Genomic DNA, 24267 nt, shown 5'->3' on the forward strand with positions numbered 1-24267 from the left:
TATATATATATATATATATATTCCTGAATAAACCCTACACCAGCCTCTGTTAGGGAAGGGTCTGTCAGGGATCCGAGTCATTAAATATTGTTACACAAACAGGCCCTATTTGACACAAACAGGCCAAAGTTAAAAACCATTTGCTCGGGGTACAGAACACAAAGAATGCCAGACTGGTTGGGGTTGGGAGGGACCTCAAAGCCCATCCAGTGCCACCCCTGCCATGGGCAGGGACACCTTCCACCAGCCCAGGGTGCTCCAAGCCCTGTCCAACCTGGCCTTGGACACTTCCAGGGATCCAGGGGCAGCCACAGCTTCTCTGGCCAACCTGGGCCAGGGCCTCCCCACCCTCCCAGCCAGGAATTCCTTCCAATATCCCATCTAACCCTGCCTTCCCTTCCCCAGGTGAACACCTCCAGCTCTCCCAGCCTGTCTTGCCTTGTTGAAGTTCCAGTTTCAGGTACAAGATCCAGTCACTGGGATTAGTTTCAGGCCACACTCATTTCTCACCTTGTAAAAACCCAACAAACATTCCCAAGCTCCTGTACGAGGAACCCAAGAAAGCTGCAACCCAAAGCCTGGTTGTGGTTCCTCCCTGGTGTAAACCCTGTGTACAGGCCAGTCCTCCTCGGGCTCCTGCACATCAGCTGGGAACCCACTGGAGGGAGAAGACAAGCTCACCTTTCCTGCAGTTTTCTGACACTGCACCCACCAGCCACGTCCTGCCCAGGCTGTGAGTGACCCCAGTGACCCCCTCGTGTCCCCCCAGCCGGTGGCACAACGGCAGCTCCAGGGTTTGCTGCAGGTCCTGGCAGCTGGGGAGATTCCCCCTGGCAGTTCCACACCCCAAGCACAGCACTTACACCCAGCACTTTGGTACCACTGGGGCAGAACTTGGTACAGGGAAACAAAAAGCTTTGAGACACAAGGGAGAGTCAAATGCCTTAAAAGCCACAGAGAACTCGTGAGAGAAGGAGTCACCAACAGCAAATGAATATACAAGATCAGCCCAAGGCTATAAAACATCCTCTTCCTCCCTTCTGTGCACTCCAGACAGAAGAAACTGGATTTCAATCAAAGAAACGTGAGATAAGCACATTTGAATTGGGACAAAGGGCAGCCCCAAAGCTGGCACATTTTAACTGGGACAAAGGACAGCCCCAAAGCTGGCAATTATTTCAAGGTCAGACCGTGAACAACAAATAAATCCATGCCCCCATTCACCTTTTAGGTGAATTCATTCACCTGAACATTCACCTTTTAGGTGCAGAAGGGGAAAAGTGCAGGAAAACTGTTCAGTTATGAGCAAAAAGCTTCCCCTGGAGAAAACAACACCTGTGGGATTTCACAGAATCCTAGAACCATTTGAAAGCTGTTGGTCTGACTCTCAGTTGTTCTTTATATTCCTGAAGTAGGACTGGCAGCAGTTTGTTGGAGTTTTTTATTCTAATACCAGGAAATACATTAAATACCAATTGGTATCTCTTACACTGAGCAGCATGAAATTAATTCCAAGGACTGTGGTGCCAGCAAATGTCCTTTGTGCCAGAGCCATCACAGGTCAGGAGGAGTTTGATTGCCATGCAGAACCTGCTGAGTGTAGGGACTTGCTTAAAAACCATAACCTTTTAAAAAAAAAAAAAAAAAAACAACAAAAAAGAAAGCTACTTTATATTCACCTGAACAATAATATAAAATCTTAAAATCAGCTCTTATCCCAGCACAGCCCCTGCTCCAGGGATGGGCCTGGTCCTGTTCCAGGGATGGGCTTTGTCCTGTTTGCTCACTGACAGTTCACTGAAGCCTCAGACACGGGGGCAGGTTTGGAGGATGAAATGATGGAAAGCCTTGGGGTGGAAGGAAGAAGGCTGAAGATTCCAGCAGGAAAGCCTGGCAGGCTGCCATTCCCTTTGGAAGAGATCCAGTCCTATGTACATATTCACAAGTGTGTCCTGGGAGAAGAGGAGTTTCTTACAGAGCCTGGGATTTGTCTCAGTCCAGGGTTTGGAAAGCAAACCAAGAACAAAGAACTGTAAATGATCTACATACAGAGAACCACGTGGTAACTATGGCCCAGCCCAGGGGGAGCTCAGCCCCACAGCTCTTCTGTCCTTCCAAACTTGTAGATCAGAGTACTGAGGGGGAAAAAACAAAAGGAATAAAAATCAGACCATACATAAGGTAGTTTTAACAGTGTTCTTGACTCTCATCCTGTAAATCAACAGCCCTGGATTTGCATTCCAGCCAGTGGCTGTATTTTGTTTCCCGTGCATGGCTGAAGCTTTGGGAGCCAGATGAAGCTCAAACAAAAAATAACCAGTTTCACAGCCCTTCTGAAGGGAAAAACTGGTATTTATGGGATTCTAGGAGATTTAAGAAGTGCTGTTTCCTGCAGGAGCATCCCTAATTTCCCAGCCAGGGCATTGCTCCAGAGCCCACTGACCTCATTCCCTGCAAAGTATTTGATGTGGGACTGGAAGGAAAAGGGTCAGCACAGGAATTTAAAAAAAGGAGGTGAGGTGAAAATTTTCAGTGACTGATCTTGGAACTGACACTATTTAATGCTTCCAGTGTCTTTTATTAATGAGATCCCTGGATTGCAGAATCCATTCTACACCTAAAGAGTTATTACAGATACCAACTCAGTTCAAAGTGTTATATGAGAAACCCAACAATATGAGCTGAAATAAACCCAGTGTGCTGTTACAAAACACAGCAGCACGCTCTCAGAAAATGGAATCATCACTCTTTATAACTGCAGGCTCAGCCACTGGAAGGAAACACAGGTAATATCAACTATCAGATAATTGAGCCATCGGTGTGAAATAGTCTGGAAAGGGGCAATTGAATCTCCCACCTGGCTCTGCTGGGACAGATGCCAAGGTATTTGTAGCACAGAGCTAAAAGCACCATTGCCATGATCCAAAGACACTGGCAATATCTCAGCCAGAACACTGGCTGGATCCACATCCCAGAGCTGTAAATTCAGGGAGAGCAGAGAGAGCTGCACTAACAGGAGCCTGAGGGGAAGCAAGAGCCTCTCATGGGCTGGGAAGGGGCAAATCAAACCTTGTTTTTAAGCTCTGGGGCAAAGGGAGTAGGAAAAAGAACCCTTTTTCCAGGAATCTCAATGTATGGAAGCAGGTGAGTCCCTCTGGAAGGAGGGAAGTTTGCCCAGGTAACTTACCTGAAAAATATTAATGCATTTTGGAAAAACACTGCTAAGCCAGGGTACACATTAGTGTCTGCAAAGGAAGGAACAAAGGGAAGACATTGAGTTCTGCAGCACTGGGAGGGGTGTCCAGCACACAGTTCAGGGTCTCTGCCCCAAACCTGGCTGCTGTGGCTTGGATCTCGTCAGACACCACCCACACCTCCACCCTTTGGGACCTCCTGCCAAAAGCTGGCAGGAAAAGCACTTTTCTAGAGGTGAAGAGAACCCAACTCACTCTGTGTGACATATGCTCCAAAGAGAATCCACATGGAAGCAATGAGGGATCCAAACATCAGCATGAAGCCGATGAAGAGCCAGATCCGAGCACCTGCAGGGAAGAGCAAAACCTCTGAGAACATGGGGGCTGTTCTCCATGTTATCCATGTTATCCATGGGGACAGGCAATCCAGTTGCTCTGGGATGGTGGTTAAACCCTGGATCAGGGACAAGACAACCCACCTGCTCACTCAGGGGAAAGGAAAAATATTCTCTTTTTCTCTTGAGCTGGTTCATGAATGACACACAAAAAAGCATCACAGCCCAGTCCAACCATCAGCAAATCCCACCAGATTTCCACTGAGGCATTTACAAATCCCATGGAAAAGGCTGCTGGGATCCACATGGGAAATGGGACAGGAATTCTGAAGGGAAGCAGAGGGGACAGCAGGGACACCACACAGGGGGTGACACAGAGGGAGTCTGGGACACATTCCTAAGGAATGTCTGCTCCAGAGCCCACCCCAGGGCAGGGATTTAGTTCTCCCAGCAGCCACCCAGGATTTGCAGAGGAAAGTTTAAGAAGCCAAGATATCCAGCAGTTGAATTTTTCTAAGTTCACCTTTTTAATAAAGACAGACCTTATCTCCAAGGGTTGATTCTGTAAAGAAATTAATTCACAGAATTCTCTCCTACTCCTTGTCTTCACATTATTTCTTTCACCACAAGTTGGAAAAAACCCCAACACAGAAATAACCAGTCCTTCAATTCAGTGGGACTTTCAGAGTTAATTTACCTGTTCTCCCTAAGCATCCATCACTGTAGCTGTCTCCTCTCACCTGTGCATTGGATACAGCATTTATCCTAGGAACAAAAACAGCAGATACAATTCAGATTATTAGAAAAATCAATTTAAAGTTATAAGCTACAAATTCTGGAAAAAAGTTCCTTGGCATTCTGTACAGTCACAAACCCAAATTCCTCCTTTTTTCTTGCCAATATTGGGTGATTCAATAAGAGTTGTTACTTCTCTTTCAAGTTTCCAGATTTACATCTCCATGACAGGAGCCAGACCATCACCTCTCCCATTTGAGGAAGTTTTGGGCAAGGAACAGGCAAAAAAATTGTTTCAAAACAGGGGGGGAAATGCAGTCAAATGTTTTATATTGAGGTACTGAGTTAAGTATTGGACTCCCCATCCCTGGAAGTGTCCAAGGCCAGGCTGGACAGACCCTGGAGCACCCTGGGCTGGTGGAAGGTGTCCCTGCCCATGGCAGGGGTGGCACTGGATGGGCTTTGAGGTCCCTCCCAACCCAAACCTCTCCATGATCCTATGATTTGTCCATACTGGACACTTGTCCTGTAACCCCTGGGCTGGACAGCTCAAGCTGAGTCGCTCAGAACCCCCCTGCCCCACTCACATGAAGAAGGCCAGAGTGGAGAAGACCCCACAGGTGTGGAAGGCGTGGTTGAGCTGCTCTGGCTTGGGATAAACGACGGCGGCGTCGATCATGATCCACCAGCCTGTGAAAAACTGGGAGCAAGCACAGCCCTGTGAGCAACCTGCCAGGGCACAGGGGCAGAGGGAGACACCAGGGCCAGGCTTCAGGGACAGCACTGACTGGGTTTTAACGAGCACAAACTCTCCTGGAAAGACACTGAGTTGGACTCTAAAAGTGCTTGATGGACAAGTCCTGCACAAACCTCAATGTGCCCAGTTTTGGAGGAGTGTTTGGGAATTGGTCACATTTCTAATCAAATTAAAAATCAGGGTATGGATAACTTTATGCCCAGAGAAGCTGGGGCTGCCCCTGGATCCCTGGGAGTGTCCCAGGCCAGGTTGGACAGGGCTTGGAGCACCCTGGGCTGGTGGAAGGTGTCCCTGCCCATGGCAGGGGTGGCACTGGATGGGCTTTGAGGTCCCTCCCAACCCAAACCTTCCCTGATTCTATGAACTTCCCTGTGCAGCCTTAGGAAGGAGAAACCTCTAACCACAGATGAGGTACAGATGATGCAGAACAGAGGTGTTCTAACTGATCTAATTATGCAGAAAATCCACCAGGAATTTTTTTTTAAAGGGGGGCAGAAATGGTTCATCATCAGCAACGTCACAGGACTCATAAAAACGCTGCTGGCAATCCCACAAGACTTTAAGGAATTGCAGAATGGCACTTCACAGAATCCCACAACATGCTGAGCTGGAAGGGACCCATCAGGATCATCCAGTCCAACTCCTGGCCCTGCACAGGCCCATACCCAAGGGTCACACCCTGTGCCCCAGAGGATCAGCCAAACCCTCCTGGAGCTCTGGCAGCCTTGGGGCTGTGCCCACTGCCCTGGGGAGCCTGGGCAGTGCCCAACCAGCCTCTGGGGGAAGAACCTTGTCCTGAGATCCACCCTGAGCCTGCCCTGACACAGCTCCAGCCCTTCCCTGGCTCCTGTCCCTGGTCCCCCCAGAGCAGAGCTCAGTCCCTGCCCCTCCTCTGCCCCTGCCCAGGCAGTTGTACCTGCAGTGAGGTCTCCCCTCAGCCCCCTCTGCTCCAGCTGAACACACCAAGTGCCCTCAGTGCCCTCCCACAGCTCCAAACCAGGGCCCTTCCCCACCTCCAGGGACGCTCTCGAGGGGCAGTTCAGGGGGACCCTCCCCAAGGGTGAAGCCAAACTGCAGGTCCCCGTGGTGCTGCCCCAGGTGCCCCCAGCCCCATGGCAGCCCCGTGGCAGCCCCGTGGCAGCCCCGTGGCAGCCCTGTGGCACCCCAGCTCACCAGCACCCCGGCCACGATGGAGGCCACGGCGTTCCTGCGCTCGCTCCAGTCGATGCACTCGCACTCCGGCCAGCGGAAGTTGTCCAGGAATCCTGCCATGGCCTCCCAGCTCACACTGCCCTGCTGCCCTGGCACCTGCACATCAATCTGGCCATGAACAGCCCTGGCCCAGGTACCTGCAAGGCAGCCAAACACAAATCAGTGACATCTGCAGATGGACAACTCTCCTGAGCGGTTCTTACAGTCTTTTACAGAGTATTTCACACAGAACCTTCCAGTGGAAGGTTCCCTGACCATGGGTTGAGATGATTTTAAGGTCCCCCCCAACCCAAACCATTCCATGATTCCATGATAAACTCTGTGGATGCTTTACTGAGGTATTTTTTAAAAACAACCCACCTCCAAGAGAATTACAAAAGAAAATCATCACACGACCCAAAAACTTTAAGACTTAAAGTCATGTCAAGGATTCTGGATTAGACACCAACGTTTCCAGTCTCCAAATTAGCAGATAATACAACACAGTGCCTTTCTAACACAGGGAAAAAAGAAACCAACTCAGCAAATCAACTGATACCAAGGGTAAGGAAGGTCTTGCTGCAGACAGAGAAGGTCACAGAGAACTTTAACTATGGGAAGAGGAAAGCAAAGTTAATTAACTGATTCACAGCTACTTCAGCACCATTCTATTTGGGTTTAGTATTGCCAACCTCCATAATTCATTTCCAGCCACTTGTTAAAGACTAACAACAAATGTCCTTCAGGATTATGTTACAGCACAGACTGATGGCGACCATGTTTCTGGCTAATGTCAACAATCAGAAATTCTACACTAAGAAGAGGAATAAAAATGAATAAATAAAGAGTCTGACTACATTACAAACACAGGTCACCTCCTGTGAATAAGATCAAAACGTCTGCCCTCCTGTACCCAGCTCCAGAAAGCCACAGTTGGGATGTTACTTTAAACACCAAAGTCACTCACTCGATTCCAACGTTATTTTTCGTCTGTGCAGGATCTGGGCTCAACCATCTGGCCCTTCCCTGTTTTCAAATAGCTCCATCTGGGCTCTGTTTGTCCCTCCTCAGAGCAGGGATGTGTCTGTGCCCTTCCCCTCACCCAGGCTGGATGACTTAGGAAAGAACTCTTCTCACTGGGACAGAATGGCTCCAACTCCAAAGACACTGAACTACACAAAAACCAGCCCTTCCCTTCTGTGATTTAAAGGAGACATTGTTTGGTTTGGCAGCTACAAGGGATATAATGTTGAAATAATTAAGCCAACTTCCAACCCACAGAGTGACTCACGTTTACCCCAGTAAAGCCCTTCCCACTGTGCACAGTCAGTGCTGAGCAATGTTCTGGGGACACCACACTCTGCACAGCCCCTGCCCTGATCACTGAGGGCTTCCCAAACATTCCTGACAAACCAGAGGCATTTTGCTCACTTCAGAATGAGACAAAACTACAGATGTGGAATATGGATCCATATGGATCAGGGAAGGGACCTCAGAGTCCACCCAGTGCCACCCCTGCCATGGGCAGGGACACCTTCCACCAGCCCAGGGTGCTCCAAGCCCCGTCCAACCTGGCCTTGGACACTTCCAGGGATCCAGGGGCAGCCACAGCTTCTCTGGGCAACCTGGGCCAGGGCCTCCCCACCCTCCCAGCCAGGAATTCCTTCCCAATATCCCATCCAACCCTGCCCTCTGGCAGTTTGAAGCCATTCCCTGTGTCCTGTCCCTCCATCCCTTGTCCCCAGTCCCTCTCCAGCTCTCCTGGAGCCCCTTTATGCAGCCACACAGCTCTGGCTGCCCCTGGATCCCTGGAAGTGCCCAAGGCCAGGTTGGACAGGGCTTGGAGCAACCTGGGCTGGTGGAAGGTGTCCCTGCCCATGGCAGGGGTGGAATTGGACTTTAAGGTCCCTCCCAACCCAAACCATTCCATGATCCACATCTGTAGTTCCCAACACCCCCAGAAACAAAAGAAGAAAATAATAATAATCTGTATTTCACTGTGAAAAACCAGCTGAGGCTCCACCAGGACCACAAGACCAGGCTGAAGTTTGTCCCCACACAGATTAACAGGGACACAGGGACAGGTTTTAGCCCAGTTCCATCCTGCTCCACAAACAGACACCTCTGGTGGAGGCAGATCCTTCAGCTGGAATTTCTTACCTCGATAAAGGTACAACACTTGCTCTCTGCCTTCAGCTTCCACCCACACACTTCCCAGGAGGAAACAGGCAAAGCCCTTGGCATCCACTGCCCTCCAATGCCCTTCCCACAATCGGCCTCCTCCCCTTTTCCAAGGACAGACAGGTTCTCCCACTGCTCCTGGAGACATTCCTCACTCATGGCCAACGAGCAAAAATGCATTTGCAAGAGCAAACTGCAGACACTGAAGAGGCTGAGCACAACTGAAGCTGCAAAAACCAGCCTTGGCAGGTGGCAGAACTCAGGGTGAACCCACCTGTGTGTTATTCAGGCAGAAAACACAACGGCAGCTCAACATTTTCACCTGAAAAATCAGCTTTTCTCTCCCAAAATGAACTGATTTCACTTCAATAAAATATTAAAAGCAGCTGCAGGGAAATACAAAAAGTCTGCACAGAGAAAACTGGAATATCATCAGGTTAGGAAAGAACAGACCCTCCTGTTCCCAAAGAAAAACAGATACAAAGGAGGAAGAGAAGAAACTACAAGCCAAGAAGAAAACTCAAGTTTTCCACGAAGAAGATGCATCTTCCACAAGCAACTCATCAGAATATGCTTTAGCCCAAATGCACAGATGATGAAAAGTAATTCAGGAGCTTCTGTGAACACTTCTATGCAGTCCACTGTGTTTTTTCCACTTATTTCAGTAATTCCCTGCAGTTTCACTTTCAGTTCTCCCCATCCCACAGCACTGGGCTCTGCTAATTTTTAAGTATTACAAAAAGACAGAAGGAGGAAAGAAAGGAACTTAGACAAAAACAAGGGTGTGTGGCAAAATTATTAAAAAGTGATGGTATTTATATTTACATTCTTTGTGATGCCCCATCCCTGGGAGTGCCCAAGGCCAGGTTGGACGGGGCTTGGAGCACCCTGGGCTGGTGGAAGGTGTCCCTGCCCAGGGCAGGGGTGGCACTGGGTGGGCTTTGAGGTCCCTCCCCACCCAAACCATTCCATGATTTATCCCTTTACAGGAATGTGATGCTCAGCCCCGGAGCAAAGCGAGGGCTCTTTAAGAGCGCTATTAAAGTTTGAAGACTTGAGAGAGGCAGGAGAAGAAAAAAAAAACACCCCAGATCAATCCTGCGGTTCCCCAGCGGCCAACTGGGGCTGTGAATCCGCACCTGGGGCAGCGACATCCCCGCGACGGGGCGGGACGAGGCAGGACCCCGAGCCGCAGCCGAAGCCCTGCCAGGAACGGTAACGCTCGGAATAAATTGCCATTTAGACACAGTAAGCCTCTTTTTTCCCCTTCAGATCTCACCCGCAGAGCCCAAAATCCGCGCGCGGCACCGGCGGCGCCTCCCCGGGCGAGGTCAGGCGGTGACACACCTGGACGCGCCGGGGCCGGCCCGGAGCGCCCTCGCGGGCCCGCCCCCTTCTCTCTCTCCCGCTCCCGCTCCCATTCCCGCTCCCGCTCCCATTCCCGCTCCCGCTCCCATTCCCGCTCCCAACCCCGCTCCCATTCCCGTTCCCCCTCGCCCCGACCCCCGTACCCGCTCCTGGGCGCGACTCTTCCGCCCGCGGCCGCTGAGCCCTGTGAGTGACGCGCCCGCCCGCCAATCAGAAGCGAGCGCCGCGCGTCAGCCGGGGCTGGGTGAGAACGGAGCGCCGCGATTGGCCAATGCGGCGGTGAGCCCCGCCCCTCTCCCCGAGGGCGGGGCGGGAAGGGGCGGGCCCGGCGCGGTCTCGCCTTTCCCCTCAGGCCCCGCCCCCTTGCCCGTCATGGCCGCCCCCCCTCACAACCCCTCAGAGCCCACTGACCTCCCACAGGGCCCGAAATAACCCCCGCCCTCCTCCACGCCCCAAAAAGCGCCAACATTAATATTTTCGAGCAGTTCCCGTGTCGGAATAGATAAAACTTCACCTCCAAAATGCCGTTGCGCCTCAGCCCCGTGACTGGTTTAATAAAAGCAAACGGAATTAATGAGCAGTTCGTAGGATTAAAGAATCGTGGAATGGTTTGGGTTGGGAGGAACAAGCAAAAGGGGAGTCATAAAAACATCAATAAACTAGCCGAGGAACATATTCCATCTAAAACCACGAAACAAATATGTGACAGAAGACGGATGTTGAATAAAAGCCCTGTGAGAAGGAAAGGAAACCAATTGGATCGAAGTCAACAGATTGAAGATGAGAGGGGACATCTCACAGACACTGAATTTAAAGAATCATGGAATGGTTTGGGTTGGGAGGGACCTTAAAGCCCCTCCAGTGCCACCCCTGCCATGGGCAGGGACACCTTCCACCAGCCCAGGTTGCTCCAAGCCCCGTCCAACCTGGCCTTGGGCACTCCCAGGGATGGGGCATCATAAAGAATGCAAATATAAATAATATCAACCTGTGCCAGCGCCACAGGGGACACAAAGTAAGAAAAGGGGCAGTGTGAGAAAGGCCCAGAGAGATCACAAGACAAGCTGTGGACCCATGAAATGCCACTGAAATCCCACTAAATCCTACTATAAGTTGTACTCAAAGCCCTCCTCTTCCAGCTCCCCTCCTTTTTTTTCCTTCTAGTTATATGTAAGGACTGTGTTCCATCAAGTCTGCAGACAACACACACCCCTGTTTCCTCAGAGGGGCAGTTTCTCACACTAAAAATAAAGATTTACCACTTGTCTTTTTCTCTTGCTTCTCCTTTTACTCCTTCTCCTTGGAGCCTTCTCTGTATCTCCACGTTCATCCTGAGATGTAATTACTCTGAAACAAAGGGATCCTCAGCAGGCCTTGACATTTACAATGTCTACAGAATAGAAGAACTTCTTCCCAAAATCGAATCTAAAGCTCTCTTTCAGTTTTAAACCATCCCTCCTTGTCCTCTCACTTCTTTTCCTTGGAAAGCACTGGCATGGATAATTAGCTCACTAACAGTGCTTGAAAGAGCCATCAGATTGCTGGGCAAGAAAGAAATTCTTCACCCTGAGAAAAACGGATACTTCAATTAATATATCTTATATATCTTACACAAACCATCATCAGCTTCATATTAAGATATCACCTAGTGAAGCCTTTCAGACCACAAGCTGTAAGGTCACTGAACCAACACGTGGACGTTCTGGGAACAGTCAATATGTCTGGTTCTGGAAATAGCAGTGATTTCACCCTTTTGAGGTCAATGCTAAAATAACATTTATCAAATTCAAATTCTCAGTCTGTGGAAGCTCGAAAAATTCCTTCTGAAGGCTGTTCTCTCCTAGCTTTTTCTTCCACAGCAGTTGGTATTCCTTGTTCTAGAAGGATTTACTAAATACTTGTTCTAGCAGGATTTGCTAAACACTGCTCTGAAGATTTTGTGAGCTCAGAGCAACAAAATTATAGACCAGCCCTGCAAAAATGTACTCCTCCACACACCTGGGGAAAACAGAAATGTAAATTATTTTTCCATCATCATCATAAATGTCGAAGAAGTGGATTTTGGTGCCTGGCAGTTTTGATGACAGCAGTGTCAGGCTGATTTAAAGTGCTGGAGTCAGGTCACACCTACTCCATTTAAACCTGAGGAGTCTGAATAAGAACATAAAAATCCCACACTCTGCTGATTCATCCATTACAGCAGCTTCAATATTGAAACTGCTGATGCTTCACTTCATCAAGAGCCAAACTGTTTTCCAGCAGGGCTGCATTTACTGCAAACTCATTTCTGTTTTATCTTGTGCTATGAATTCGATTTGCTCTTTAAATCTCCCACTGGAGTGGTTTAAACAGTAATTCAGATCCAATTCCTGCAGATCATAATGAAAAGCTAAATGCAATCTTTTAAAGAATATTATGTCAAAGGACTTCCAGAAAAGTATGTTTAATTTACAGTTTTCATTCTAAACAAAAATAAAGTATTCAAATAAACAGACATTCAATCACACAACTGTTGGAGCCAGGCTGGGAGAGCTGAGGGGGCTCAGCCTGGAAAAGAGAAGGCTCCAGGGAGACCTCAGAGTCCCTTCCAGGGCCTAAAGGGGCTCCAGGAGAGCTGGAGAGGGACTGGGGACAAGGGATGGAGGGACAGGAAAAGCAGGAATGGCTGCCCACTGCCACAGGATATTGGGAAAGAATTCTTCCCTGTGAGGGTGGGGAGGCCCTGGCCCAGGTTGCCCAGAGAAGCTGTGGCTGCCCCTGGATCCCTGGAAGTGTCCAAGGCCAGGTTGGACGGGGCATCCAGTGCCACCCCTGCCATGGGCAGGGACACCTTCCACCAGCCCAGGGTGCTCCAAGCCCCGTCCAACCTGGCCTTGGACACTTCCAGGGATCCAGGGGCAGCCACAGCTTCTCTGGGCAACCTGGGCCAGGGCCTCCCCACCCTCCCAGCCAGGAATTCCTTCCTAAATCTTGTCATGACTAATTTGCTGTAACAGGGAGGCTTGAAAGACCCAGAGTGTTCACCAACAAATAAATTTCCAAGACCTGTTTCCGTGTTAAAGATCCAAAAATGGACTTCTGCACATGTACAGTCCAAGCCCCTCAGAAGACACCCAGAACCCTCCCTTCAGGGCCATTTAATTTAACCTTAAACAGATGAATGGACTTTTAAAACATGTGCATTGAACCTGCCAACAATTCATGAGGTGTAAGTATTTAAATACAAAGGTCAAACTAACACAGCACAGCAAGACTTCTGCTGCCACTTTATCTTTTAATGTGTTTTTCCTATGCTTCAATTTTCCCTTTTCAAGAGACAACAGACTGTAAAAGTGATTACACTCTGTGCTAAAGCGAAGCATTAATTTGGATTTAAGCAGAAGTAAAATGACCTGAAAGAGAGTAATGGCTTTAACCCCGAGCACAGGGGAGGTATGAGGGGCAGAAAAAGGCCGCTGCTCAGTGACAAAAATTAACTCTACCACAGCCCAAACTGGCACATTTCATTTAATAATATTTAAAAATAAATTCATTATTTGTAATGCAAATGCCCATCCGACAACCAAATTTCTTTTAACTGCTGTAACAGTGTGGATTTGACATTTTCAGTGTACCCAAAATTTCTAGAGTGCAACATTTCATTAATAAAGTGCATTCAAAATCTTCACAAGAGACAGGAATTAGTATTAAATTATTTCACTGTAAAGTTTAACCACTTAAACAGAGAATACTTCCACCCAAACCTTTTACCATCTTCCCCTTGGCTCTCCTTCGTGTCTGGATGAGAAGCCTTTTCCACCAGAGCCTCGTAAGTCTTTTGTGCTCGAACAATTTCCTTCTCTGGGCTGAAATGCACCATCTGCCTGCTCAGAATGGGCACGACCAGGTTGAAGTTGTCAACTCTCTTGTTTAGTTTCCTGATGTCTTCCACGAACTGCTCGCAGATCCGACTCCACTGCTTCTGCTCCAGCGGCGTCATGGGCTCTCCCAGCTTCCTCCTCGAGGCCACCACGCTCTTCCTCAGCCCCTCGATGGTCTCCCGGATCTCCTTCTGCAGCAGGATCCACTCGGGCTGGTACCCGTTGTCAATCAGGATCCTGTTGAGGTTGTGGGTCATGGGGTCGATGTGGGGACAGTCTGAGAATTTCTGCAGAGGTTTTCCTTTGCCCCGGAGGTTGTCGAAGTCTCCTTTGGCCATGGATTCCTGGATGAGGTCCTCCACCAGCCGTTCCACCGCTTGAGTTATTTTCACCTTCTTGCTCTCCCTCACATCCTTGGCTCTCATCAGGTCAGTCTCGGGGTAGCTGCTCCCGAGCCTGTGCTGCCGGTACTCCAGCACCTGCTCCGTGGCGCGGTCCACTCGGAACTGCATGTACTGCTTCTCCCGCTGGCTCGGCGTTCCGATGCCGACGCCTTCAAAACTCAAGTAGTGCCTGTGCTGGAGGGACTTGGATTTGAACTGGTCTTCCTCCTCTTCGCTGTCCTCGCCGGGTTTCTGCTTGGCTGCCACGTCGTTGAGCACAACCCTGTAGGCCTCCTCCACCCTGATGAAGGCGGCGGGGTCGGCCGCGCTGGAGCTGCTGTCGGGGTGGTACTTTTTGGCGAGGGTTCGGTAGGAGTTCCTCACCTCATCGAGGGAACATCCTTCCTCAAGCTCCAGGATTTTGTAAGAGTCCTTGACGTCGCCTTTGGGTTTGTAACCCGACAACATCCTGCAGAGAAACGGCTTCAGCTTCCTTGGGATCACGGCTCCCTGTCCCAGGAAACGGTGCCCCATGGTGTTGGTCAGCATGGCACAGAGACACTGGGGATTTCTTCAGGTGCAGCTACATTACAAACAGCCTACAAACACATTTGTGTTTGAACTGTGTTAAATATGCTTTCTTAAAGCAGGATTTATGTCTTATCTTTATGGTATCATAGAATCATGGAATCACAGGAGGACTTGGGTTGGAAAGGACCTTAAAAATTATCTCATTCCATCCCCCTGCCATGGGCAGGGACACCTTCCACCAGCCCAGGTTGCTCCAAGCCCCGTCCAACCTGGCCTTGGACACTTCCAGGGATCCAGGGGCAGCCACAGTTGCTCTGGGCAACCCCTGCCAGGGCCTCCCCACCCTCCCAGCCAGGAATTCCTTCCCAATATCCCACCTAATCCTACCCTCCTTCAGCTTAACACCATTAATCTGCACTTCTAATTAATTAATATTGAAGTCATATTACAATATAAAAGAAAATTAATTCATACTATAGTTTTCTCCTACAACGGCAGCACGGGTTTGTTTTGCAGTGCAGAATTCCCACAAAGCATTTTTACTGCCTTTCTTTTATTTTTTTGATTAATTATTTTATTGCCCTTATTGCCCATCAGCAAACTCAGAGCAGGGTAAACGGGAAATACCCTTTATGCTGAGGGGTAACTGCTGAAACGAATCCTTCCCTTTCCCCCTCTGTACCTACATTCAGCACTCTCTGAATTTCCCACTCCCATGGATCCCAGTGCCTCAACATGTACAACCTGGAACATTCCCAAAGGATGTCATCACAGCACGTTTTTGGTACTTCCCAGCAACATCTGTAGCAGTGTTCAGGTTATACATTCATTTAGACCAGCTCTTGTACCCCAGCAGGGGCCAAACTCCTTCGCTGGTGCCAGGTAAGGCTGGAAACCTGGAACTGAGAACAGATCAATAGTGGTCAGTATTTCCCTCCGTCAGCAATTCCAGCGCTTCGGGATTATTTGGGAAAAGAGCAAAAGGAACAGCTTATAAATCAGGTCTTTATGTAAATTCAAAGTAGAAGAACATAACACAACCTGCACCCACCACATAAACATAGCTAACTCCTCCTTTACTCGTGGAAATAAATCCTAAGGGAAATGCTGGATCACTGGTGCTAAAGGCTCAGGGAGGGCAACATCCCCTTGGCTGACTCAATTTCCAAACAAAAAACTAGGTCAAACAAAGGTTAATTAAGGACTAAATAGTACTTATCTGTCCTGTACACAAAAAACTGCCCTTCTGCCCCAACCCAGAAAAGGAAAAGGGGATGTTCTTGGGAATGGATCAATCCCAAATGCTTTCAGCTGATTTTGATCTATGTCACTTGTTGAGTCCTCAGCTTGTGATAATGGACTTCATCAACACGTGGTTTTTTTAATTTATGATACAGAGTAGTGTGATATATAAATAACTGTGATTCGTGAAACAAATGGGTGATTACATCAAAATAAAACAAACAGATTGTAAAACTTAATTACACCCCATAAAGAAATAAAACAGACCCTTACAGGGTCAAGAGGCCCTAAACCTCCCTACTATCCTAAAAATAAAATATGGTTTTTTTAGGCACCTGTTCGTCCAAGAATGCATGAATTATGACTGGTTGTAGAGATAACCCCTTTTAGCTTTAGCTATAAGAAAACCCATATATTAAATACTTAGCAAAAACCTGTAGAATGTAGAATGTATATGTATATGATATATGAGAATGTATATGTATATGATATAATTAATATGCATGAAGTAGCAAAGATAAATACTAAATTTGGGAATGGGAAATTGGTCCCCATTTCTGTCACCCAGCCAGCTGCTTGCTTTTACCATATAATAAACTATTATTCAAAAACTTATAGAAACTCGAGACTTTGTTTATCAGAGTAGTGATTTCTTTCGTTCTAGGTGTCAGACAAAGATAATAATTGAGTTTTATATGGCCATAAGAACCTGCGTCACTACTACTTAAACGGAAAGAACGACTACACTCTTTAATTCAATCACTGCTCAGAAAGTGACTTTCTCGTAGCTCCGCAGCCATTAATTTAATATATTTGTGCTTAAAGAAGAGTGAATAGAACCCCAGCTGCACCCAAAGGGGGGTTATCCCCGGCGGGGACTGGGAAGGGGAACCGGGCTGAGATCCCCAGGACCCCCATCCCTCCCTCCCTCTCTCCCTCCCTCCCTGTCCCGCAGCGCGGGGGGGTCTCCCCGCAGCGCCCCCCGCACCTGAGACCCCGAGCCCCCCCGGCTCACCTGGAGCCCGGGCAGAGCTGAGACCCCCGAGCCCCCCCGGCTCACCTGGAGCCCCGGGCCGAGCTGAGACCCCCGAGCCCCCCCGGCTCACCTGGAGCCCGGGCAGAGCTGAGACCCCCGAGCCCCCCCGGCTCACCTGGAGCCCGGGCAGAGCTGAGACCCCCGAGCCCCCCCGGCTCACCTGGAGCCCGGGCCGAGCAGGCCGGTAACGGCGGCGGGGAGGAAGAGGAGGGCGCGGAGGAAGAGCAGAGGATGGGGCAGCCGCTGTGACCCCGCGCTCAAGGACGGGAGGGAGGGAGAGAAAGAGAGACAGAGAGAGGGGCGGGAACGGGGAGGGACGGAGGGAGGGAACGAGGGGGACGGAGAGGAGACGGGGAAGGAGGGAAGAAGGAGGGAAGGAGGAAAGAAGGGGGTGGAAGGAGGGAAAAAGGGAGGGAGGAAAGGACGAAGCAGAAGAAGGGAGTAAGGGAGGGTAGAATGGCGGGGAGAGTGACAAGGAGGGGGCGAGAGAGGGAAGGAGGGCCGAGAGCGACGGAACGGGGCAGAGCAGGGCAGGCCGCGGATCCCCCCTGCCCCCGCTCGCCGCCAGGGGCCGCCCGAGAGCCGCGGCAGCCGCGCGCGGGGCCGTGAGGGGCGGGGCTGTGAGGGGCGGGGCCGTGAGGGGCGGGCGCTGTGAGAAGCGGGGCCGTGAGGGGCGGGCGCTGTGAGGGGCTGGGGCGGCCGTGAGGGGCTGAGGGTCCTTGCGCTGCGATTTCTGCTCGGCCGTGAGGGGCTGAGGGTCCTTGCGCTGCGATTTCTGCTCGGCCGTGAGGGGCTGAGGGTCCTTGCGCTGCGATTTCTGCTCGGCCGTGAGGGGCTGAGGGTCCTTGCGCTGCGATTTCTGCTCGGCCGTGAGGGGCTGAGGGTCCTTGCGCTGCGATTTCTGCGCGGCCGCTCCCACAGACGGACCCCAGCGCCCTTTTTAGGAGTTGTCCTCCCGAGGCAGTTCCGCCGGAGCGGGGGAAGGATCCGCTGCCTCGTCACGGGCTCGTCAAACAGCTTCCCCCGGAATGCGGGGGACGGTTCCCCGCAGGCTCGCGCTGCCGCCGCTGCCCCATAAGGCGCCTTCCAACTGCTGCGAGGGGCTCTGAGAGTCCCTCAGGCAGGGCTAGATGGAATATTGGGAAGAAATCCTTCCCTGTGAGAGGGGGAGCCGCTGGCAGAGGTTGCCCGGAGAAGGTATGGATGCCCTATCTCTGGAAGTGTTCAAGACCAAGCTGGGAAGCTCTGAACCAAGGGAAGCGGGCCTGGGATAAAGGGCAAACCTCTGCAGGCTCCCCCTGCTCCCTGCAATTGAAGGGCTTGCTGTGTGAGCAGCGAGGAAACGTCTCAGCCCTGCCAAGCTGGACGTCTTTCTGCAGGGAGGGTTTGGATCCCCAGCAGAGACTTGTCAAAAATTAAAGCTGTTCCTCCCATTTCAGCTTCTCCGGTCCCGCTTTTTATTGCTGTGTGTGAAGGCGGGGGGTGATAAAAGTCAGCCTGGTGTGCCCACAGAGATGTGTCCCTTGGGGACAGGGATTAGGGGTGAGCGTGGTGGTGCTGGGGGAGGGTGGGACTGGAGGATCCTGGAGGGCTCTTCCCTGATGACTGTGTGAGTGTTGGGACTGCCCCGAGCCAGGGGCAGCAGCTGGCCCCTGGCCTTGTGGAAGCTGCTGAGGTTGTGGTGGTGCCACTTGTGCAGCCTGTGCAGGGGGCTGTGGATGGCCCCGTCCTTGCGGGGTGTGCCCTGCCCCGCTCAGCTGCCTGTGCCCTGCCCCGTGCTGAGGGTGCGCTGGTGCCACTGCGTGTCCCTGCCCAAGGCCCTGAGGAGCCGCGGGGCCGAGGCAGAGCCCTGAGGGACACCCCTCGTGCCCGGCCCAGCCCGGGCCATGGAGACACTGCCCACGAGTGCCTGGCACGGCCACGGGGCCGATTCCTGCTGTGCTGCCCAGCCCGGCCTGCAAAGCTGTGCCCTGTGGAGAGCGGGGGTCCTGTGGGACCGAGGGCAAAGCCCCCCAGGGCTCCGGGCACAGCGGGGGCTGCAAGGCCACAAGTGCCGGGGCTGCCCCGGGCCGGGTCCGGGCGGTGCCGCTGTCCGGGGGTGGCCCTTTGTGACACGGGCACCTTCCAGGGCCCTTTGTGACACGGGACATGGGGGTGCCCGGAGACCCTTGTGACATCACAGAGCCCTGCCCTGCCCGCGGGGGTTTGAGGGGCACAGAGCCCGGGGGTGCCCACTCCCAGGAGAGCCCCTCTCGCAGGAGGAAGCAACTCCAGGGATCTCTCTGCCACAGCGGACGAGAGAAGTTTTAGGAAGAGAAGAAGACGGAGATGGACAAGCGCAGCTCCCAGCCCAGCCAGGGGCAAACTCCGAGCCTGCCCAGGGTGAGGGACAGGGAGCCAACACTGCCATCTCAGCCAAGGCAGCGACTGCTGCCACTGCGGCCACAAATGTCACCACCGGCACGACAGCCAGGGCAGCCAAGGCAGCCAACAATGTCACTGCTGCCACTGCTGCCACCACTGGAACAACAGCCAAGGCAGCCAACACTGCCATCGCTGCCACCACTGCCAAGACAGGCATCGCTGCCACTGCTGCCACCACTGCCAGGGCAGCCAAGGCAGCCACCACTGTCATCGCTGCCACCACTGGCAGCACTGCCACGGCAGCCAACGCTGCCACCACTGACACCGCTGCCACGGCAGCCACAGGAGACAAGGAAGATGCAGATTTCTGAAGAGGAGAGGAAGATGGAGAGGGACGAGAACAGGAAGATGGAGAGGGACGAGAACAGGAAGATGGAGATGGATAAGCCTTGGCTGCCACCACTGCCACGGCAGACAAGGAAGCAACAACTGCCACCACTGCCAGCACTGCCACTAGTTCCACCGCAGCCACAGCCACCACTGCCACCACTGCCCAAGCTGCCACAGCTGCCAGCACTGGCACAGGTGCCTCAGCTGCCACGGCTGCCACCACTACCCCAGCAGCCACCGCTACCACCAGTGCCACGGCAGCCCCCAGTGCCAGCGCTGCCCTGCCCAGAGAGCCCCAGGGACACCGTGAGCCGGGGCACAGAGCTGGGCAGCGCAGGGCACACGGGGCCACGGGCCCGCAGCCCCTCTCCCCGGCTGCCCCCACGGCCCGAGAGCCCCGTGCCCAGGCTGCTCTTGCCCCCCAGCACGGGGGCACAGGAGGCCCCAGCCCGGCCCGCGCTCGCTGCCGGCGCCAGCTGGGAGCCTCTTCCTCTGCCGGCAGCTCCCTCAGCCGCTCCTGCCAGCCAGCACAGCCAACCCGGCACGGCACCGCTGCAGCACCAGCCTGGCACAGACCTCAGCCTCGTGTCCGACACGCAGCTGCTGCAGGAGCTGCACAGGAGGGGCCTGCTCCGTGCTGGCACAGACCTCAGCCTCATCTCAGACACGCAGCTGCTGCAGGAGCTGCACAGGAGGCTCCTGCTCCGTGCTGGCACCACAGAGGCCCCACTCCCGGCAGCCGGCCCGCCGCTCCTGGGGGGCATTACAAGCCAAGGACAGTCCCAGCAGGAAGAAGACAAAGAGCTGTGCCAAGGGACAGATGGCCTTGGCAAACAAGTGTCCCAAGGGGAAGATGTCCAGTTGGAAGGGGACTCCAATGTCCAAGAGCTCTCCCAGCTGGAAGAAGACATTGGTGAGCCAGTGTCCCGACAGGAAGAGGACAGTGCAAAACCTTTGTCCCCACAGGAAGAAGACAATGGCAAACCACTGTCCCCACAGGAAGAGGACATTTTAAAACCACTGTCCCCACAGGAAGAGGACATTTTAAAACCACTGTCCCCAACAGAAGAAAACCCTGTCCCGTGCGGCCCCACTGACTCGTCACAGCTGGAGCACCACGGGACTGGGAAGGAGCCGGACGTCGAGTCTCAGCTGGAGCACCCACAGAGGCGGCCCAGGAGTGGCGTGTTTGGAGGGATGAAAAGAATAAGGAACTGGTTCCGCGAGCCAAGAGACGAGGCAGCGGAACGGGAACACCAGAGGAGGCAGATGTACGTGGAGAAGTGGCTGGAAGACCATTTGTCCTGCAATTACAACATCAATGAAGAGAGGAGGCAGAAGGGTGAAGAGCTGGCGCGACAGAAAGCCGAGCAAATGGAACGGGAGTACAGGGAGAAGTACGAGGGCAGAGACGACTGGATTGAAGAGTTTTTGCTCCGCAGTCCTTACTGCCCAGTCCCCAGAAAGCCAGAGCAGGAGAGGGACAGGCCCCAAGAGCCGGCCCAGGGGGAGGAGTCCAAGAGCCAAGGACTCGCCCAAGAGAAAGCAGACCAAGAGGAACAGCCGTGCCAAGGGCCAGAGGAGAACGACCAGGCCAAGGAGCTTTCTCAAGGGCAAGACAACGGAGTCCAAGGGCTGTCCCAAGGGCACGATGACGAACCCTTGGGCCCGGGCAGCGACGACGACCCCCTGGAGGGGCCCAGCTCTCTCTACATCCCGAGCAAGTCCCAGCGGCCTCTCTCTTCCAAACAACCAAAAGCAGACACTTCTCCATCCACCAGTGAGGAGCAGACCCCAGCAGCATCCCGCAGCTCCTCCCAGGGCAGCCAAGTTCTGCAGGACACAGTCCAGCCCCTCATCCACGACATCCTGAGCAAGGCTGTGCTGGAGGTGGACACTTCATCCATCACTGAGTCCTACACCCCAGCAGGGTCCCGGAACCCCTCCCAGGGCAGCCAAGCTCTGTGGGACACAGCTCAGAAATTAATCCAGCACTTCCTGAGCAAGGCTGCGCTGGAGGTGCAGGGGTGCCCCCAGCAGCCAGAGGAGCAGCACAAGCTGGGACAAAGCCCGGCTGCAGACGTGGCACCAGCAGTTGCAGCCCAGGCCGTGTCCCCAGGGGCAGAGGGCAGTGAAGCCCCCAGGGCTGTCCCCGGGAAACGTCCCTCCCTGTTGAGGCGCACGCTCCGCGCTGTGCACAGGCTGTTCCGCTGGCCCCGCAGGCCGGCACAGCCGCACCATTAGGCCCCGCTCCAGCGCCAGGCCCGGCCCAGACAGCGCAGGGCGGGCAGCGCTTTGCCGGGACCGACATCTCCCGCAGACCAGCACAGCACGGAACAGCACAGGCGCCGCAACGAGGCCAAGAAGCGACCACAGACTGGAGGGGGATCGAGAGCCCCAGAGACCCCCAGACCTCAGACCTGTTTCCAGAAAGGTCTGAAAGAACAGCCTGTGCATGGGAACTCATTGGCACAGAAGACAGAAAGCCACCTTCCGTGGGGAACCCTGTCCCTGCAAAGGTACCCCCAGCAAGCCCAGCAGCCTGGACATCCCTCCAGCTGCATCCACGCTGGACACCGGACTGACCCCTTGCACAGGATGGCGGCGTCACCCATTCTCAGAGGAAGGTAGGAGACTGTGCTGAATGTCACCTCCAGGAGCTGTAGGAACAGTCCCTTGACAAGGTCCCAGTGTGCCAGTATCGAAAAGTCAGTTAAATTATGGCCTTTTGTAGTGCTGTAAAAAACAGCTCCCTTTAGGGTTCCTGGATGCCCTCTTTGGTTGAGGCTGCAATCCCTTGGATGAAGTTGTCCCTGTGGATACAACTGGTACTTCATGTTCCTAGGAAGGACCCTCCCCAGCTGGGCAAGCTTTGTGCAGCCCTGGTTTCTGTTGCACTCGGGGCAGCTCTTTCCCATCCTGTCCAGAGCAAGGGGAGTCTAAAGCACTTTGGAGCTCCCTCGGGGAGAGCCAGCCCGTGGCTGGGAGAAAGTAAATATTGCACCAGCTGCTTTGGGGGCAGCCAAGGAAACCAGAGCCCTGTCTTGGCTGCATTTTCCATTCTCACGCCTCAGCCACTCGCCTCCACCTCCAGTGTTTGCCTCTGGGGGGCTGGAAGAACAGTCAACCTACAAGAGCTGTGGAACTGGCTGTTGGCTTTGGGGGAGGGTCACCGGGTGGGGATGCAGCTGCTTCATCGTAACATTGGGACTGGAGTCAGCGTGGAACACGGACTCTCTGGCAGCTGAAGCACTTCAAACTGTGTTCCCACTTCAGCTGTTTGGGTTTTGCTTCAAATATCTCAGCCTTTTCCCCTTCTTTTCCTGCAGACAATGCCATGACCCAGATGGGAGTGCAGAGCAGGTCTGGACTGACAGGACAGTCATCCACGACCACATCAGCCTGACATTCCCTGATGATGGCAACGGGATGAACTCGGAGAAGCTGCACAAAATACTAAGGTGGAGAACCCCTCTCTGTAGGAATTCCAGCTCCTCCTTCTGTTAGTGCTCAGCTCATTCCTTTTTCTCTGATGGAATTCCCTCCTCTGGGTCAGGAACTCAACATTTCTGGAGGGCAGGGAGAATTCACGGGAGACTCCAGAGCGTACAAATGCTCTGGAAACTTCCACACAACTTTGTCACGCAACTTTGATCTCCTCATTTCCTTGGATCCTTTCTCTCAGCCTTCCCGTTTAACTTGCCAGGCACTGTGCAACCTCTCTGGAGTGCCCATTAGTGGAGAGAAAGACAATTCATATGGTTGTGACTGTCTTTCCTTTCAGTTGGCAACCAAGAGAAGAGACAGACTCGGCTCCAATCCTTTGGAGTATTGATAAGAGAAGGTATTGTGGGAAATGACCCTGTGCCTTTTCTGTTTCTCCTGCCAGAGTCGGTAGGGTTTGGACTGATCTCTCTTTTATTTCTCCAGGTAGCAGAGAGGTTTCTTTCCCCTTTAGTAGAGAAGATAGTGTAGAGACCCCTTATTAGAGAAGATAGTGTAGAGACCCCTTTAGTAGAGAAGATAGTGTACAGAGAAGATAGTAGAGAAGATAGTGTACCCCTTATTAGAGAAGATTGCTCTGCCTGCAGCTGTACCCATGGACAAGCTTGGATTCCAACAGTTCTGTTCACAGCAAGTGAGTCCCCACTTGTGTGTATTTCTCCTGCTGATCTACTCGCCCCCCTGGGATTGTTTCCAGCATCTTCTCGCCTGCACTTGGATGTTGATGCTTTTGCATCTCTTTAAGCAGTGCAGCTGTGGCAGTTCCCTGCTTAGAGAGAAGCTGGAATTCGTTGGCACTGGAGCACGTTGTCCCAGGAAGCGACTACTCCCTGCCAGGACGTAGGAGATGTTTTTCCATTGGCCTTGGGTTTGGGAGCTGGAGGGTTTGTGGGTGTTGTTTTCAAATCAGGTCTGTTTTGTGGACTTTTGCAGTATTTGGTACCCGAAGCCGAGCACGCAGATCATCCTGGGAGGACAAAGAGCCAAAACACAGCTGGTTTCCAAAGGTCTGGCCTCCACTGAGTGTGACACAGACAGGTGCAAAATCCTGATTTCCAGCACTTGCTGGATCCTGAGCCAGTTGGTGTGACTGGGCAGGTGTGGGTCTGGGTCCTGTCTTTGGGAATGTTAATTGGTCAGGCTTGATGACCCTCTGGGTTTGTCTCCTTCCTTTTTCTTCCCTTCCCAACTGCGAA

General features: G+C 52.6%; 3 protein-coding genes and 1 long non-coding RNA gene across 11 annotated transcripts in view; 1 reads left to right on the plus strand and 3 right to left on the minus strand.

Annotated features, from left to right (window-relative positions):
* LOC127472701 (uncharacterized) overlaps positions 1-8040 on the minus strand; it is a 250451-nt gene extending 242411 nt beyond the window's left edge. Inside the window, exon 1 of the long non-coding RNA XR_007905107.1 lies at positions 7784-8040. This is a non-coding gene — a long non-coding RNA (uncharacterized LOC127472701). The remainder of the gene's footprint in view (positions 1-7783) is intronic.
* On the minus strand, positions 930-9955 carry TMEM50B (transmembrane protein 50B). 3 transcript variants are annotated; one of them, XM_051791275.1, is made up of 7 exons: positions 9905-9955; positions 6195-6370; positions 4852-4964; positions 4227-4294; positions 3450-3542; positions 3188-3245; positions 930-1625 (listed from the first exon to the last, which is right to left on the minus strand). In XM_051791275.1, the coding sequence occupies exons 2-7, from the start codon at positions 6291-6293 to the stop codon at positions 1562-1564; spliced, it is 495 nt and encodes a 164-aa protein (XP_051647235.1). In that variant the 5' UTR covers positions 6294-6370; positions 9905-9955; the 3' UTR covers positions 930-1561. The 3 variants fall into 3 exon arrangements, with proteins under 3 accessions (XP_051647235.1, XP_051647234.1, XP_051647236.1); XM_051791274.1 differs by lacking the exon at positions 9905-9955 and adding an exon at positions 8668-9775; XM_051791276.1 differs by lacking the exon at positions 9905-9955 and adding an exon at positions 8668-9766 and having other exon boundaries at positions 930-2135.
* Positions 9956-13252: 3297 nt separating this feature from the next.
* Positions 13253-17371, minus strand: DNAJC28 (DnaJ heat shock protein family (Hsp40) member C28). Of its 6 annotated transcripts, none has more exons than XM_051791245.1 (3): positions 16974-17371; positions 15222-15437; positions 13253-14603 (listed from the first exon to the last, which is right to left on the minus strand). In XM_051791245.1, exon 3 carries the CDS (start codon positions 14551-14553, stop codon positions 13453-13455), a length of 1101 nt encoding a protein of 366 aa, XP_051647205.1. In that variant the 5' UTR covers positions 14554-14603; positions 15222-15437; positions 16974-17371; the 3' UTR covers positions 13253-13452. The 6 variants fall into 6 exon arrangements, with proteins under 6 accessions (XP_051647205.1, XP_051647200.1, XP_051647202.1 ...); XM_051791240.1 differs by having other exon boundaries at positions 15280-15437; positions 16974-17369; XM_051791242.1 differs by having other exon boundaries at positions 15280-15437; positions 16929-17369.
* Positions 17372-17528: 157 nt separating this feature from the next.
* On the plus strand, positions 17529-22384 carry LOC127472652 (bromodomain-containing protein 4-like). The gene has a single exon (XM_051791202.1). The coding sequence runs from the start codon at positions 19142-19144 to the stop codon at positions 21809-21811; it is 2670 nt and encodes an 889-aa protein (XP_051647162.1). The 5' UTR covers positions 17529-19141; the 3' UTR covers positions 21812-22384.
* Positions 22385-24267: the final 1883 nt, after the last annotated feature.

This window comes from Manacus candei, unplaced genomic scaffold (assembly GCF_025592945.1).
Source record: "Manacus candei isolate 608988 ecotype Guabito, Panama unplaced genomic scaffold, ASM2559294v1 h1tg000031l, whole genome shotgun sequence".
Classification (NCBI taxonomy): Eukaryota; Metazoa; Chordata; class Aves; order Passeriformes; family Pipridae; genus Manacus; species Manacus candei.